The sequence below is a fragment of the Oncorhynchus mykiss genome, chromosome 4 (assembly GCF_057628025.1).
Source record: "Oncorhynchus mykiss isolate SJ-2025 chromosome 4, ASM5762802v1, whole genome shotgun sequence".
In the NCBI taxonomy this organism is placed as follows: Eukaryota; Metazoa; Chordata; class Actinopteri; order Salmoniformes; family Salmonidae; genus Oncorhynchus; species Oncorhynchus mykiss.
Window position 1 is genome coordinate 57,362,535 of NC_143025.1, and position 17,918 is coordinate 57,380,452.

The 17,918-nt window shown below is 43.8% G+C and overlaps 1 protein-coding gene across 3 annotated transcripts; it reads left to right on the forward strand.

The window, feature by feature from the left end:
* The first annotated feature begins 3,193 nt into the window (after positions 1-3,193).
* LOC110522007 (uncharacterized) lies at positions 3,194-15,388 on the forward strand. 3 transcript variants are annotated; one of them, XM_036975544.2, is made up of 21 exons: positions 3,194-3,298; positions 3,382-3,458; positions 7,400-7,495; positions 7,571-7,695; positions 7,915-8,058; positions 8,207-8,293; positions 8,376-8,537; positions 8,658-8,754; positions 8,977-9,194; positions 9,357-9,513; positions 9,762-9,970; positions 10,859-10,976; positions 11,111-11,313; positions 11,626-11,740; positions 11,901-12,070; positions 12,275-12,372; positions 12,449-12,579; positions 13,055-13,244; positions 14,806-14,944; positions 15,045-15,162; positions 15,242-15,388. In XM_036975544.2, the coding sequence occupies exons 1-21, from the start codon at positions 3,276-3,278 to the stop codon at positions 15,319-15,321; spliced, it is 2,757 nt and encodes a 918-aa protein (XP_036831439.2). In that variant the 5' UTR covers positions 3,194-3,275; the 3' UTR covers positions 15,322-15,388. The 3 variants fall into 3 exon arrangements, with proteins under 3 accessions (XP_036831439.2, XP_036831440.2, XP_090088487.1); XM_036975545.2 differs by having other exon boundaries at positions 15,067-15,162; XM_090232361.1 differs by lacking the exons at positions 11,111-11,313; positions 11,626-11,740.
* The last annotated feature ends 2,530 nt before the right edge of the window (positions 15,389-17,918 follow it).

Below are 17,918 nucleotides of genomic sequence, written 5' to 3' on the forward strand. Positions count from 1 at the left end.
ACATTACTGCACGTAAGGCGCCAATGTAAACTGAGATGTTTGGATATTAATATGCACATTATCGAACAAAACATACATGTATTGTGTAACATGATGTCCAATGAGTGTCATCTGATGAAGATCATCAAAGGTTAGTGATTCATTTTATCTATATTTCTGATTTTTGTGACTCCTATCTTTGTCTGGAAAAATGGCTGTGTTTTTGTGACTTGGCTCTGACCTAACATAATCTTATGTTGTGCTTTAGCTGTAAAGCATTTTTTAAATTGGACACGATGGATAGATTAACTTCTTAAGGAATAGGGGGCAGCATTTTCACTTTTGGATAAATAGCATGCCCAATTTCAACTTCCTGCTACTCATGCCAGGAATATAAGATATGCATATTGTTAGTAGATTTGGATAGAAAACACTCTGAAGCTTCTAAAACTGTTTGAATCACGTCTGTGAGTGTAACAGAACTTATGTAGCAGGCAAAACCCCGAGGACTAATCGTTCAGATTTTTTATTTTTTTGGTCTCTGTCTGTGCACTGAGCTCTCATTGGGAAATGATATTTCTTAGGAACCTGTTTTCAGTTCCTACCGCTTCCACTGGATGTCACCAGTCTTTGGAATTTGGTTGAGGTTATTCAGTTGTGCAATGAACAAGTAGGCCATCTAGGGACTGCGTAACACTGTTGAGAGTGCTCAAGACGTGAAAAGTAGTATGGTTTGTTGTCTTCCTTTATAGAACACAGATAGACCCGTCTACAATTTGATCGATTATTAACGTTTAAAAATACCTAAAGTTGTATTACAAAAGTAGTTTGAAATATTTATGCAAAGTTTATCGGCAACCGTTGAAATATTTTGTAGTGACGTTGCGTTTTTTGGAAGCTGTTTTTTTCTGGATCAAACGCATCAAATAAATGGACATTTGGATATACAGTGGGGCAAAAAAGTATTTAGTCAGCCACCAATTGTGCAAGTTCTCCCACTTAAAAAGATGAGAGAGGCCTGTAATTTTCATCATAGGAACACTTCAACTATGACAGACAAAATGAGAAATAAAAAATCCAGAAAATCACATTGTAGGATTTTTAATTAATTTAGTTGCAAATTATGGTGGAAAATAAGTACTTGGTCACCTACAAACAAGCAAGATTTCTGGCTCTCACAGACCTGTAACAACTTCTTTAAGAGGCTCCTCTGTCCTCCACTCGTTATCTGTATTAATGGCACCTGTTTTAACTTGTTATCAGTATAAAAGACACCTGACCACAACCTCAAACAGTCACACTCCAAACTCCACTATGGCCAAGACCAAAGAGCTGTCAAAGGACACCAGAAACAAAATTGTAGACCTGCACCAGGCTGGGAAGACTGAATCTGCAATAGGTAGGCAGCTTGGTTTGAAGAAATCAACTGTGGGAGCAATTATTAGGAAATGGAAGACATACAAGACCACTGATAATCTCCCTCGATCTGGGGCTCCACGCAAGATCTCACCCCGTGGGGTCAAAATGATTACAAGAACGGAGAGCAAAAATCCCAGAACCACATGGGGGGACCTAGTGAATGACCTGCAGAGAGCTGGGACCAAAGTAACAAAGCCTACCATCAGTAACACACTACGCCGCCAGGGACTCAAATCCTGCAGTGCCAGAGGTGTCCCCCTGCTTAAAACCTCTACGGGATAGGTGTCCCTAAACCGGGACGGTTATTGCTAACGTGCACTAACGTGACTCGAATGATGTTGTATACAACAGCCAACATTTCGGGACATAGACATGTCTATTATTAGCAGAAAGCTTAAATGAGTGTTAATCTAATTGCAGTGTCCAATTAACAGTAGCTATTACAGTGACAAAATACCATGCTATTGTTTGAGGAGAGTGCACAACAACAAAACACTTTTATAACAGCAACTGGTTTGATACATTCATCTCTGAAGGTAAATAATGTACTTACATTCAGTAATCTTGCTCTGAGTTGTCATACTGAGGGTCCCAGAGATAAAATGTAGCATAGTTGTGTTTGATAAAATACATTTTTATATTCAATTGTAGGAACTGGGGTCTACAGTTTGACCCCACTGCTGTCTCTGGCTCTACACCCACCCCGCCTGGCCATCTAGATGTGTGAAAGTTAGAGTATTAAGCTAATGATCCATCATGTATGACATTCATGGGAGTGTGTAAACTAAAAAATGTTATGACCATAGCATTTTTCTATGTTCTCTATAGTTAGATGTATCAACTGACCAATTTGAAAAGTCCTGGCAGACTTGATACGACATATTGTGCAGTAATGTAATTCTTCACTGGATCAGTCTGAAACTGATGGCCAAAATCTAAATAAATTACAACTGGATTACTATCTGAAAGTGTGGCCTTTCTCTTGCATTTGGAACAAAAAAAATCGGATTATTTTTTTTTGGGGGGAATGCATGTTTTTGTGTTTGTATTATCTTTTACCAGATCTAATGTGTTATTCTCCTACATTAATTTCACATTTACACAAACTACAAAGTGTTTCCTTTCAAATGGTATCAAGAAAATACATATAGTTGCTTCAGGCCCTGAGCTACAGGCAGTTAGATATGCGTATGTCATTTTAGGAGAAAATTGAAAAAAAAGGGTCCGATCCTTAATAACAGACTCAAACACAATCACGCAATAGGCTAAATACAGTTCGCTTCACAGCTTACCACCGGGAAAGACGACGTATTGTAGCAGAAAAATATGATGTGTTGCAGTGGTGCTTCTGGAGAATAGACAGACAGAATAGATAGGTAGGGAGCAGTGGAGGCTGGTGGGAGGAGCTATAGGAGGACGGGCTCATTGGAATGAATGGAATGGAATTAATGGAACGGAGTCAAACGTGGTTTCCATATGTTTGATGTGTTTGATACAGTTGAATGTGACATAAATTAGAATAATAAAAGGAATAATAAAAAAAAGCTAGATGGAATTAAAAACGTACATTTGCAGAAATATAAAGGGAAGGCTCTCAAACACATTTACTCTACATGACAGAGAAGCATGTCAGTTCTATGTAACACATTTCTTTCTGACCGTTCTGCCCTCTGATTACAGCTAACATGCTGTGAATGTGGGCTGTTAATTGCTAATGACTGTCACTTGCTGCCAGTGTGATTGGCTACCAGATAAAACACCTGGGGAGGGCCACATGCGACATCAATTACTGTGTTCCAGTGGTATAGTTTACAGCTGGGCTGTGCTTGGTTGTTTAACAGTGTTGGGCCACTTACAGGCCAAAGCTCCCTTTTTGCATGATGCATGTTTTTGAATGTTTGTAAGTCTTCTGAGCTTTTCTTATGCAGTGTACTTGTTACATCTGGAAATGTTAATGAGTTATATATTTTTGTATTATCTTAGTGTGACATGGATTTTGCTAGCTGTTGCAGTCGCTGGTCTGTTCCAGAGTCCTAGTTCCAAGCCCAGTTCACATCCAGGTTAGTGCTACCTAATTTATTTTTATTTAACCAGGTAGGCCAGTTGAGGATAAGTTCTCATTTAGAACTGCGACAAAAACAACAGTTGTACATAAACAAATGTACAGTCAATAACACAATAGAAAAATATGTGTATATATTTATTTTGCAAATGTAGGGAGGTAGGCAATAAATCGGCCATAGAGGTGAAGTAATTACAATTTAGCATGAATAACACTGGCATGATAGATGTGCAAGTAGAGATACTGGGGTGCAAGAGGGTAAGTAATGAGGGTGAGGTAGTTGGGTGTGCTGTTTACAGATTGGCTGTGTACATTGATTGGTAAGCTGCTCTGACAACTGATACTTAAAGTTGGAGGGAGCTGTAAGACTCCAGCTTCAGAGATTTTTACGATTTGTTCCAGTCAAGGATTGGAAGGATAGTCAGCCAACAAGAGCGTACAGGTTGCAGTGGTGGGTAGTGTGTATGGGGCTTTTGTGACAAAACCGGTGGCACTGTGATAGACTGCATCCAATTTGCTGAGTAGTGTTGGAGGCTATTTTGTAAATGATGTCGCTGAAGTCAAGGACTGGAAGGATATTCAGTTTTATGAGGGTATGTTTGGTGGCATGAGTGAAGGAGGCATTGTTGTGAAATAGGAATCTGATTCTAGATTTTAACTTTGGATTGGAGTTGCTTAATGTGAGTCTGGAAGGAGAGTAGTCTAACCTGACACCTAGGTAGTTGTCCACATATTCTAGGTCAGAACTGTCCAGAGTAGTGATGCTATTCGGGCGGGTAGGTGCGAGCAGAAATCTGAGCATGCAATTAGTTTTACTCTCATTTTAAAAGCAGTTGGATGCCACGGAAGGAGTGTTGTATGGCGTTGAAGCTCGTTTGGAGGTTTGTTAGCACAGTGTCCAAAGAAGGGCCAGAAGTATACAGAATGGTGTCATCGGCGTAGAGGTGGATTAGAGAATCACCAGCAGCAAGGGCGATATCATTGCTATATACAGAAAAAAAGAGTTGTCCTGAACTGAACCCTGTGAAACCCCCAGAGATTGCCAGAGGTCCGGACAACAGGCCCTCAGATTTGACACTTAACTCTATCTGAGAAGTAGTTGGTGAGGCAGTCATTTGAGAGCTATTGAGTCTGCCAATAAGAATGCGGTGATTGACAGAGTCGAAATTCTTGGCCAGGTTGATGAATACGGCCGCACAGTATTGTCTTTATTTGATGGCGGTTATGATATCGTTTAGGACCTTGAGCATGGCTGAGGTGCACCCATGACCAGCTTGGAAACCAGTTTGCATAGTGAAGGGACTGTGGGATTTGAAATTGTTGGTGATCTGTTTGTTAACTTGGCTTTTGATTTTGATTTTTTTTTTGAAAGGCAGGACCGGATAGATATAGGTCTATAACAGTTTTGGTCGAGTGTCTCCACCTTTTAAGAGGGGGATGACCGCGGCAGCGTTCCAAACTTTGGGGATCTCATACGATACCAAGGAGGTTGAATAGGGGCTGCAAAAATGTTGGCAGATAATTTGAGGTCCATATTGTTTTGCCCAGCTGATTTGCAGCTCTTTCATAATTTTGGGTGAAGGAGAAATGGGTGGGGGTTTGGGCAGGGTGCTGAGGTGTTGGCCGGGGTAGGGGTTGCCAGGTGGAAAGAATGGCCAGCTGTAGAAAAATGCATATTGAAATTATCAATAATCGTAGCTTTATCAGTGGTGAGTGTTTCCTATCCTCAGTGCAGTGGGCAGCTGGGAGGAGGTGCTCTTATTCTCCATTGACCTTAGTGTCCCAGATCTTTTTGGAGATAGTGCTACAAGGAGCACATTTTTGTTTGAAAACGCTAGCCTTAGCGTTTCTAACCGACTGAGTATATTGGTTCCTGACTTCCCTGAAAAGTTGCATATCGTGGGGGCTATGCGACGCTAGACCCCCCCCCCCCAGTTAAGTCTGGGGTGAACTAAGGGTTATATCGGGTCTTAGTTCTATATATTTTTAGAATGGGGCATGCTTATTTAAGATGGTGAGGAAAGCACTTTTGAAGAGCGCCCAGGCATCCTCCACTGACGGGATGAGGTCAATATCCTTCCAGGATACCTGGGCCAGGTCAATTAGAAAGGCCTGCTCGCTGAAGTGTTTTAGGGAGTGTTTGACAGTGAGGGGTTTTTGTTTGACTGTGGACCCACTACGGGCAATGAGGCAGTGATCACTGAGATCCTGGTTGAAGACAGCAGAGGTGTATTTAGAGGGCAAGTTGGTAAGGATTATATCTGAGTGTTCACGGGTTTGGGTTTGTACTTGGTAGGTTCATTGATCATTTGTGAGATTGAGGGCATCTAGCTTAGATTGTAGGATGGCTGGGATGTTAAGCATGTCCCAGCTAAGGTCACCTAACCGTACAAACTCTGAAGATAGATGGGGTGTCCAGGGACCAGCTTCGGGCTGAAGGGGGGTCTAACAAGCAGTGAGAAACTTGTTTCTGGAAAGGTGTTTTTTTAAGTAGAAGCTTGACTTATTTGGGCACAGACCTGGATAGCCTGCATAGTTCTGTCATGCTAGCTCTGTAGTAGATTGCAACTCTGCTCCCTTTGGCAGTTCTATCTTGTCGGAAATGCTATAGTTAGGGATGGTCATTGGTGGCCTTCCTAAGCCAGGATTCAGAAACGGCTAGGACATACGGGTTGGCGGAGTGTGCTAAAGCAGTGAATAAATCAACTTGAGGCTTCTAAAGTTAACATGCATGAAACAATGCTTTTACGGTTACAGAAGTCAACCAATGAGAGCGCCTGGGGAATGGGAGTGATGCTGGGAGCTGCAGGGCCTTCTTGGTTAACCTCTACATCACCGGAGGAGTAGGATAAAATGATGGCTGAAGGCCAAAATAACTGGTTGTCTAGTGCTTTCGGAACAGAGTAAAAGGAGCAGATTTCTAGGTGTGGTAGAATAGATTCAAGGCATAATGTACCGACAAGGGTGTGGTAGGATGCGAGTATAGTGGAGGTAAGCCTAGTCATTGAGTGACGATGAGAGGTTTTGTCTCTAGATGCTCCTTTTAAGCCAGGTGAGGTCACTGCATGTGTGGGGGGTGGAACAAAAGGGCTAGCTAAGGCATATTGAGCAGGGCTGGAGGCTCTCCAGTGAAGTAAGACTAACCAAAACAGCAGTAGACAAGCCATCTTGAAAATAGGGAGAGGTATGTGTAGCCGAGTGATCGTAGGGTCCAGTGAGTAACTAGGTGACCTGGAGGCATGGCAATTTCAGACAGCTAGCAGATGGGCCTCGGATGTCGCAACGGGAGAGTCTGAAGTAACCCCCTCGGCCGGTTACATCGGCAGACCAGTCGTGATGGATTGGCGGCGTTCCGTGTCGGCAGCAAATGGTCCAAGTCAATTGGCAAAATTTATTGAACCCCAGGAATTGTCTGGATCTCTTCGGCTAGCCGGGATATTCGATAGCTCGAGGCTAAGTGTCGCTTGCTTCAGGACAGACGTTAGCCAGGAGTAGCCACTCGGATAGCAGCTAGCTAGCTGTGATGATCCAGAGTAAAAGTTCAGAGCTTGCAGTAGAAATCCGTAGATGTAGTAGAGAAAAAGCAGTCTGATATGCTCTGGTTTGATATCGAGTGATGTCTGAGTCAATGGTGATGACCGCTAGCAGTGGCTGACTACTAGCCGTTAGCTGGCTAGCTTCTGAACGGGGTTCCATTTCTCAAGTATAAAAAAAATATTAGATCCATACCACATTGGGTGAGATGGGTTGCAGGAGAGCATGTTCAGTCTGTAGATTGAGATTCAAAATATATGCGAAGAAAAAATGAGACATGGGACAAGACAGAACATATCTGACTGCTACCCCAAAAGATCTAAGTTGTATAATTTTTGCCTGTACTGCATCTGTACCTACTTAACACTGATCAATATGACTTACTGGCACCTTCTCTCCAAACAGATGGCGGTTTGAGGTCTGAGTGCCTTTGGAATATCATGAGGCTAACATTGGACGAAGCTCTGGCTGTGGGGAGCCAGCTAGAAATTGCTGCCATCAGTGAGTAGATTCTCCATGTTTATGTGAACGTTACACTCAAATCTGCTCTGCTCTTATCCACCACTGTGCTTTCAGATGGCACTGACATTATACCGTTGTCGCCCACCTTGGCTGCCCAGTGTGGATACAGCATGGACTCTGACCCTTGGGGGAATACAAAAGTCTTTGTGTCCTTGTTGGGCTGTTATGTTGACAACCAGGTAAATCTTAAAGGGACATTGAAGTTCACAAATGACAACTTGAGGGGGTTTCTTGATCTGGTGTCTGTTTTAACTCCTTGAATCACTAATGCGTATTCATTTAGGAAAAATGTCAAAAGCTCTTGCAGCACTACCAGCGTTCTAGGTATTCAACCCCTGTTTCAGCCAGTTATGTTTAGTGCGTAATGAACTTGACCCAGTACTAAATTTGTTCCATAGGCGGATGAGACATTTAACCTTGGCCTGCGATTCCAAATGTATGGCGATGGCCTGTCAAAGAAGGTCCAGCGTGACGTGACCGAGACATGCAGCTACTCCCGCTGGGCGTCCCGGGAAATTCTCTGTGACAGGAACTACATGGAGGTGAGGCAATCCTGATCATCCCTAGATTTTCAGGTGGCCATATCAATACATGGCTTTACAGTACATTTGGATCCTGGGGGGTGCTGGCAGGCAATGGTTGGGTTTAGAATTTACTGAGCACGCTTTGAAGACTTGCTCTGTCCCTCAGGTGTCAACCCTCATGGTCACTCCAGAAGTCCCAGTCACCATGGATGGCCAGAAAGTTCAAGAGACCTGGCAGGATGCCATCCCCGACGTATGTCTCATGAATAGGTTTAGTTTTTATACAGCTGGCAAGAATGACTTGTCTGAACTGAGTTGCTATTTTCCCTTGACAGGCCGTTGAGCCAAACAGCATCTGGAAGATGACATTTCACACCCCTGACTCGAAGGTCATGGTGCTGAAGGATGCTCACCGAGCTGGTTACGGTGCAATGACTACCCCAACAAGACTGGTGTTGCGAAGCCCCTACAACATGCCGGAGACCTACGCTGAAGAAGTGAGCCTCTGCCCAAGCATCTTCTGCATCCTGGTGTATCACTTCCCTGTTAGCATGGCAGACATTTATTGGCTAGAATATGCCTGTCATGTAGGAGGATAATTTTCCTTCTCTCCCCAGGTGGCAGGAGTTCCCATGGAGGTCTTCAGTGTGTCCACTTACTACAAGCAGGTTCGCAGGCTGGCCATCATAGTTGCAGCTGCTGCCTGTCCTACAGGTATGTGTATATGCTGTTTAAATGGGACTCTCACTATGTTTTCATTCCTGCTTGGAGTACTGCTGTAGCATAGGGGTTTTGTCCCAGCTTCATGTATCACACCTGACTAAACTGATTGGTGAAATCCCTGGATTGGCAGGTTCGCCACTGAGCTGGGGCAACTTAGCATTGAGGATCACTAATCGATGTGCCTATGGAACTGCTCATTTTCTTCCTCTGCAGGTGGCTTGGTCTTCACTGATGAGGTGATCACCTGGTACGTGCCTCGCCGCATCCCCCCGCTGATCTCTAGCGCCTTCAAGATCCTGGAGACTCACATGGGCATCGATGGCCAGAGGTTGGACAAAACCATGATGGCCATCAGACGCTACAAGCTGTCAATCACAGAGTCTCATGTTGTCATTGAGCTTCCTGTGGGGTCACCTGATGGCTACTACAAGGTCTGACATGACTTACATTTTCATTACGGCACAACTAATAATTTGCAATGGTTAATTAGCATTTTGGACTAGTCCCTTTTCATCTGTTTGGTGCCCACTGAACACAACCCTCTTAAGATTACATTATTTACCTGATTTGTAATTACCTCATTCTGAGTGCAGAGTCACGCCCCAGATTATTCATACCACATAACCTACACTGTTGAACCCATGCTTGAGTTGCTGTGGAGGGCAGAAGACACACAGGCTGACACGCGATATAAAGTCCTCTTTCCCATCACTACCCCTCTGATGCCCAGACCTCCACATGTTACTGAAAGTAAGTCTGCTTCACTTGTAGTAAAGGCAGGCTGTATAGTGCTAAACTGTTTCCCAATGTCTAGTCTAAACAGGTGCTGGCCCAAGTAGGAAGTCATAGCTTGCTGGTCCCTAATACAAAAATGACACTGATGTAGAATATGGCATGTTGGCTCTAATTCTATTACTCTCTGCAGTGTTTTGTGCATTAACACACCCCATTAAACTTAGCTGTTTAACCCATGTTGGCCTCTACCCGTTGTCTTCTAGACAGAGTTCCTGAGCAGAAGGTGTTCAACGTCCTCTTAGGGACCTTCCTCCATGATGTGTCGCTGCTGAACATTACTTTCACTACTGGGGTGCTGACTGTCACGGAGTGCAATGCCAGAGGCTTTGACTTTCAGGAGCACCGCTTCGCCAACAGCTCAAAGACCTTCTCGCTACAAGTGCCCTTCTCGGATGAAGTTGTCCTGAAACATGTAAGTCCCTTTGGTCAAATCGATTGTAGAATGTTGTAAATATATTTATGCCAGTATAAGTCTCGTAAAGTAACATTTTGGGATTTTCAGTTTAGAGTACTTGAAAAGATAAAAATCCAATTTTATTTGTCACATACACATGGTTAGCAGATGTTAATGCGAGTGTAGCAAAATGCTTGTGCTTCTAGTTCTGACAATGCAGTAATAACCAACGAGTAATCTAGCTAACAATTCCAAAACGACTACCTTATACACACAAGTGTAAAGGGATAAAGAATATGTACATAAAGATATATGAATGAGTGATGGTACAGAGCAGCATAGGCAAGATGCAGTAGATGCTATCGAGTACAGTATATACATATGAGATGAGTATGTAAACAAAGTGGCTAGTGATGCATGTGTCACATAAAGATGCAGTAGTAGATATAGAGTACAGTATATACATATACATGAGAGAAATAATGTATGTAAACATTATATTAAGTAGCATTGTTTAAAGTGGCTAGTGATATATTTTACATCAATTCCCATTATTAAAGTGGCTGGAGTTGAGTCAGTGTGTTGGCAGCAGCCACTCAATGTTAGTGGTGGCTGTTTAACAGTCTGATGGCCTTGAGATAGAAGCTGTTTTTCAGTCTCTCGGTCCCAGCTTTGATGCACCTGTACTGACCTCGCCTTCTGGATGATAGCGGGGTGAACAGGCAGTGGCTCGGGTGGTTGTTGTCCTTGATGATCTTTATGGCTTTCCTGTGACATCGGGTGGTGTAGGTGTCCTGGAGGGCAGGTAGTTTGCCCCCGGTGATGCGTTGTGCAGACCTGACATGCAGAACACTACCAACATGTAATGCTGTTCTTTTTTTTTTTCTTTTCTTCCACAATCTGCAGAACCCTAATCCCTTGACAACTGTCTACTTCCTCCCTCTGGTCTTCGGTCTGCTCATCCTGCCTGAACAAATCCCATTCCCCCACCCTGCAGAGCTGGAGGCCTCCCTGGAAGATGTTGGTAAGGCCACTTGGGTTAAATCTCCTCTAGCTCCCTTCAGTAGAATGACTCAAGGATGTTGGGCATCATATTACATGCACCCAGCCAGGTGCTTCAGATCATGACAGAACTGAATTTAAGCTTTACCCCTTTAGTTCTTCCCACGACCACTGGATTCTGTGACCAGGACAATTTCTACATTTCTGTCAAATATGGGAGCCAAGGGGATAACTTCCAGATCATGATGCTTCATGCTGGTTCATGGAGGGAGCTAGACACTGAGCTGTATAGTCTCACTGACAACAACACTCACGTCAGTATCGTAGTGCCGTACACCGCTCCTGATACAGTTTTTGAGGTATGAGGTGTCTGCTCATGTTTACTTGTAGCTCTAATACCACTACACTACCCTTGCAAGCCAAACTTGTGTAACAATGGTGACGCATGTGGATCAGCTAACTTTTTATTGCACTACCTAACAAGCCAGGGGTTGTCAGACTTTTGTCCCCGTTTCCGGATTTGTACATTTCCACGTTGTCTTAATGTAACATGTTTTGAAGTTTAGCTTACTTGGTGCCAATTAGCAGTGACTGTTCCTGACCATCAGTTTAATCTTGTCCAGCTGCTAAATCGTACTTGCCTACCTCTGAATGATTTTTTTTATTTTAAGGCGGTGCAGTCTGACTCTATCAGAGCCAGAGTAGACTTGTTGCTCTTGGAGACCCCTAACATGTGGCAACTCAACGACCTCTCGCTTGCCTGCAACTTCCCCTTGACCATGACTGGTTTGTTTTCAATTTTAAGTCAAATGCTTTATACTTGACTAAGACTATTGGAAAGCTTAAGAGCTGATTTTTAAATAATACAAGAACAGCATGTTGACTTGAGTAAGGGTGCACTACCTTTTCTACACTTGCTTTGTTGAACACTTTGCTTTTATTTCAGAGTGCTACCCCAATGGCACAGTGACTGCACTGGCAGTGAAGGTGGAATCTGTTCGCAACCTAAACCCCAAATACCTGACCTTGAGTGACCAGTCATGTAAACCGGTCTTCAGCAATGACCGCTTTGCTTTCTTCTCCTTCAACCTCAACTCCTGTGGCACCACCAGAACAGTGAGACTGTTTCTGGGCCCATAGTTGTAAAGTGTCTCAGATTAGGAGTGCTGAGCTGTGACCCAGTTTCTAATTGCAGGGGGTATTTGCACCTATGTTAGCACTCCTGCGCTGACACAGGCCCAGTTGTCTAGACTTTACCTTTCTGTACTGTACATGTACTGATAAGTTTGCAGCTCTAATAGGCCTCCCCTCTCTTTGTAGTTCTTCGACAATGTCATGGTGTACGAGAATGAAATCGCCATGCACCACAGCATGGGCAAACATCAAAGTAGGAAAGGTCTAATCAATCCAGACTATCGGTAAGAATGTGCCACTATGTTGTGACCACCCCTCAGTCATATGCATATCCCTCACTGGTTTGACTGATTCTTTCAGGCACACAGTCTCCTGCTACTACCTGGTCAACGACACTGAGACCATGGCATTCCGTACTAGGCCAAGGAACAGCGACCCCAAGGCTGATCCTGGAGTGGGACAACTAGTGGTCCAAATGAGACTAGCCCAGGGTAAAACTAGACTAGTTTGGGTGCAACCCTGTCCCAATATGGGTGTTCTATTCACTGAATGTTGAGGTTACATTTTTACCTTAAACCTAAACTTAAGTAGGCTCAATTTTTCCAACCATAGATGTCTTAACAAATCTTATGGCTGTGGGGGTAGAAGCTGTTAAGTTTCCCCATTCCCTGAAAGTGATGTTAATGAATTATCAAAAATATTTTTACATCTAATCACATGGCTACCCTGACTTTTTGCACCCCCCACACTTTAATAACTCTACCTACTTGTACATATTACATCGACTAACCGGTGCCCCTGTACATTGACTCTGTACCGGTTTATAGCCTAGCTGCTATTTTACTGCTTTTCTTTAATTATTTGGTACTTTTATTTATTTTGTAGTTATTTTTAAAACTGCATTTTAAGTATTTGCAAGGTCTACACCTCTTGGCTCATGTGATATTTCTATTTATCTGTTTTCAGAGGTGTCTTATGACATATTCTACCAAACCGAGGACTACCCAGTGGTGAAGTACTTGCAACAGCCTCTGTATTTTGAAGTGGAGCTGATGCGGTCTACTGACCCTCGGATTGCACTGGTCTTGGAGAACTGCTGGGCAACTCTACATGAGGACAGGACCACTCTACCTAGCTGGGACCTCATTGTGGACCGGTAGCTAGCATGACTTTTGATATACAAACTGAGACTTGTCTTGGGCAGGATAACCAAGTGACATGACTAGGGTTGCAGTTACTAGGATTTAAACATTAAGGGTCTACTTGTCTTAATTTCTTGTTGCCAGCAGTTTGCTTGTCTGCACACTGGGCAAAAAAAGTAAACGTCCCATTTTCAGGACCCTGTCTTTCAAAGAATTTGTAAAAATCCAAATAACTTCACAGATCATCATTGCAAAGGGTTTAAACACTTTCCCCTGCTTGTTCATTGAACCCTAAACAATTAGTGAACATGCACCAGTGGAAGGGTTAAGACGCTTACAAATGTTAGACAATTAAGGTGACCATTATGAAAATGTTGGCCACTAGAGGCCTTTCTACTGACTCTGGAAAAACACCAAGAAAGATTCCCAGGGTCCCTGCTCATCTGCGTGAACGTGCCTTAGGCGTGCTGCAAGGTGGCATGAGGACTGCAAACATGGCCAGGGCAATAAATTGCGACATCCGTACTGTGAGATGCCTAAGACGGCGCTACAGGACAGACAGCTGAACGTCCTCACAGTGGCAGACCATGTGTAACACCTGCACAGGATTTGTACATCTGACCATCACACCTGCGGGACAGGATGGCAACCACTGCCCGAGTTACACCAAGAAAGCACAATCCCTCCATCAGTGTTCGCAGGAGGCTGAGAGAGGCTGGACTGAGGGCTTGTACGTCTGTAAGGCAGGTCCTCACCAGACATCACCGGCAACAACGTCGCCTATAGGTGCAAACCCACCATCGCTGGATAAGAGGTCTGGCAAAGGGTGCTCTTCACTGCCGAGTTGCGGTTTTGTCTCACCAGGGGTGATGGTCAGATTTGCGTTTGTCACCGGAATGAGCATTACACTGAGGACTGTACTCTGGAGCGGGATAGATTTGACGGTGGAGGGTCCGTCATGGTCTGGGGCGGTGTGTCACAGCATCATCAGACTGAGCTTGTGAGATTGCCTACAATGACGTCAACGCTGTGTATTACAGGGAAGACATCCTCCTCCCTCATGTGGTACCCTGACATGACCATGCCATACTGCTCGTTCTGTGTGTGATTTCCTGCAAGACAGGAATGTCAGTTCTGCCATTGCCAGCAATGAGGATGGATCCCATTGAGAACGTCTGGGACCTGTTGGCTCGGCTTTAAGGACACGCTACTCCATTTCTGTTAATCGCATGTCTGGAACTTGTTCAGTTTGTCTCGGTTGTTGAATCTTATGTTCATACAAATATTTACATGTTAATTTTGCTGAAAATAAATGCAGTTGACAGTGAGGACATTTCTTTTGTTTTATATGAACCTGACAACTCACCCTGAATTCTTGCTGCTATATCAATCTCCATTCATTGTGGGGGATGGCCTATGGCAGGAGTGATGTGGATGGGTAGCCAGGCTAAAAATGATTAGAACCCAGGTTCAGTCACTACACACCAAACAGGGAGAGACTACTTGAACTTAACCAAGAAATTGGTGTTCTGTTGCCTAACATTTAAAGCAAATGTATTCTCTTTCTGCCCTCAGTTGTGAGAATCTTGATGACCGCTACATAGTCTTCTATCCAGTTGTTGCAGACGCCAGGGTTCATATACCCGCTCACGTCAAACGCTTCTCAGTCAAGATGTTCACCTTCACCACGGATGAGACAGTCCTGAAAGAACAAGTAATTTAGACCAGTTGCTCTGAAGGGCCTACGTTCTTTGTGACGCTAGCTTGAGTCATAAAAAAAATATATATATATAAACGCTGACTCCTCTCCATAGATCTTTGTTCATTGTGATGCAGACCTCTGCGACACCACCAAACCTGATGGCATCTGCTCTGGCCAGTGTGCAAGCCCCCTTAGGAACGCAAAGCCTCTCAAACCAACGGGCTCAAGAAGTATGTTCATAAGTTTTCCCCCCCACATTAGTATGAACTTCGTCCTGTCCTCCTGACCCTTTGTATGATCTTGTTCTAGGTCGCAGAGCTGCAGACATCAGCCAGCATCGGATCTCATCTGGACCTATTATTCTGTCTGACTCATCCAACTTTGTTTAGAAAATAAGTGTTCCATTTATTTGTTTATGCTTCATTGTACAATTTTTAATAAATTCCGATTGGTTTAGTCAGCACCTTCAGAACTCATTTCTTTCAAACTCTAACGTGGTGCTGAATAATGAGCTAGCTAGTCCAGGGATGACTTGACAAATGGTGTGCCCCCTCAACAGAAGTTGTTGGAACACTGACACTTGGTCATGGCAGTGAAGCTATTTTTCAATAAAGTAATACAATTGTATTAACATTTTAACACTGGTTCAACTCTTTCCAACATTTCAGGACCAGTGCTAACACTGACACAATACCTAAATATTCTAATAACTAAGACTTGACAGTCTTGGTGACCCAGGTACAGGCCTTCTCCCATGCACTGTAAGGCTTTGTCTCAGTGGTGCACAACAGTATTCCCACTGGAAGTAGGAGGGTTGCCCCTTTCACATTGCCAATGCATCCTGTGACAAACTAACCAGGGGAATGAAGTGTGTACATTTCCCATTGGCTTCTGACATTATGCCAAATATTTGACAACTTTCTCTTGCAATGTAAATCCCTTGCTACTTAAATTTCCAGGTGTTTTTAAAGGGGCACTGCACCTGTTGACTTTGCTTTTTTTGGGGGGGGGCTTGCTCCTGCAGAATTGCTGGCAGAAGCCAAATCTGAGTTGGCTTGGCAAGTACACACCAGTCAAACCTTGCCTACAGCTGCTTCCTCCTACTCAAACCTGCAGGTTGAGTTCAGTTACTACAGCTGTATGAGATTCCGGAGGAAGCTTTGACTAGGTCAGTAGCGTAATGTAAATGCAGTTGCTGAATTTTAAACCCTTTTACCTACCTCTGGACCAGGTCTCTTAGAGAAAAAAAGGTGACAGCAGGTTGGAACAATGAGACAAATCACAACTTTGAATTGGATGGGAAAGCATCCAACAAGTGCTCAGCATATGTGGAATCTCCTTCAAGACTGTTGGAAAAGCATTTCAGGTGAAGCTGGATGACTGGCAACGCTGTCAAGGCAAAGGGTGGCTACTTTGAAGAATCTCAAATATAAAATATATTTTGATTTGTTTACTTGGTTACTACATGATTCCACGTTATTTCACAGTTTCATATTTTCTACAATGTAGAAAATAGTCAAAGAAACCCTTGAATGAGTAGGTGTGTCATGTTTTGACTGGTACTGTATATATTTTTTTTGATAACGAGAAAAGGAAAAACTTCTAAATTATAAAGATGTTCCTAATTTAACACATGGTGTGTGTATAGTGGAGTTTCACAATGGGAGCCAAAAATAAATTCAGAGTATAATTCACTAACAAAAATGTACATCCCTCATCTGCACAAAATTGAAAGCTCTCTCACAACCCCTGCTTACAGACACATTGGTTCTGGGATATGCAACCATTTCCTTACATAACGCCACACTCTCCCAAACACCAAAAACACACGCCACACCTATCACAATATATCCACACATACCCACATACTGTGTCTACTGTAATTTTATTTCCATGTTGAATTCGTACTTTTGTGTTCCAATTAGTTATATTTGAAGATCGCTTTTCTATTTTTTTTTTTTGTATTATTGCAATCCCTACCATGGCAAGTAATTTTGTGTTCCATTCTATCCAAGATGGCTTAGCAATCAGACGTCTTTGTCCTGTCGTGTCCCTTGTATATATTGTTTTACATATTTTTCGTCGCATACCCTTTAAAATATTTTGCTAAACCTCAACATCTAAATACTCTCCTGCAACCCGCCTCACCCAATGTGGCGTGGATCTTTTTTTCCCTAAAGTATTTATATTTACTTCGGATCCGGAATCCCTCAACTGAAGCTAGCCAGCTAACTACCAGTCAGCAAACCATTGCCAGCGGTCATCAGCTAACCTTCAGCTCGGAAAGCTCTCGTCAGGTCGAACAACGTGACTCTAACCAGAGCATAACGGACCTGTTATTTTTATCCCCGGATTCCTACCGCAAACTGAACATTTTCATCTGGATCTTCACAACTAGCTAACCGTAATCAAGGATGACTACTCCTGACTAGCATTTCCATCCCAGAGCAAGCACCAATTAGCTTGAAGCTAGCCCGGCCAGGGCTCCTGTGCTACAATATCCGGACCCCTTCTACAGCCGGTACGGGGCATGGAACCCCGCAGATCCACTACGACCGGAATACCGACATAATCTGCCCGAGGACTCCAACAGGCCCCTCAGGCGCGACGCCCGCTGAAGGCCCATTATGCTAACCAGCTAGGCCTGCTAGCTACCTAGAGCTACCTGGAACCCTACTAATTCCACGACTGGTCTATCGATGTCACCGCTCGAAGAGGCAAAAACAGACTTACCCCCATCGCGACGTCCCCCAAAGGCTAACTATCTAGCCCCTGCTATCTGCTTGCTTGCTAAGCCGGTCTGCTAACTGCTAGCTTGCCGGGCCCGGTCTGCTAACTGATAGCTTGCCTGCCCGGTCTGCTAACTGCTAGCCCTTGCTAACTGCTTGCTTGCTAACCCGGTCTGCTAACTGCTAGCCCCTGCTAACTGCTTGCTAACCCGGCCTGCTAACTGCTAGCTTGTTTAGCCCCGGCCTACTAACTGTTA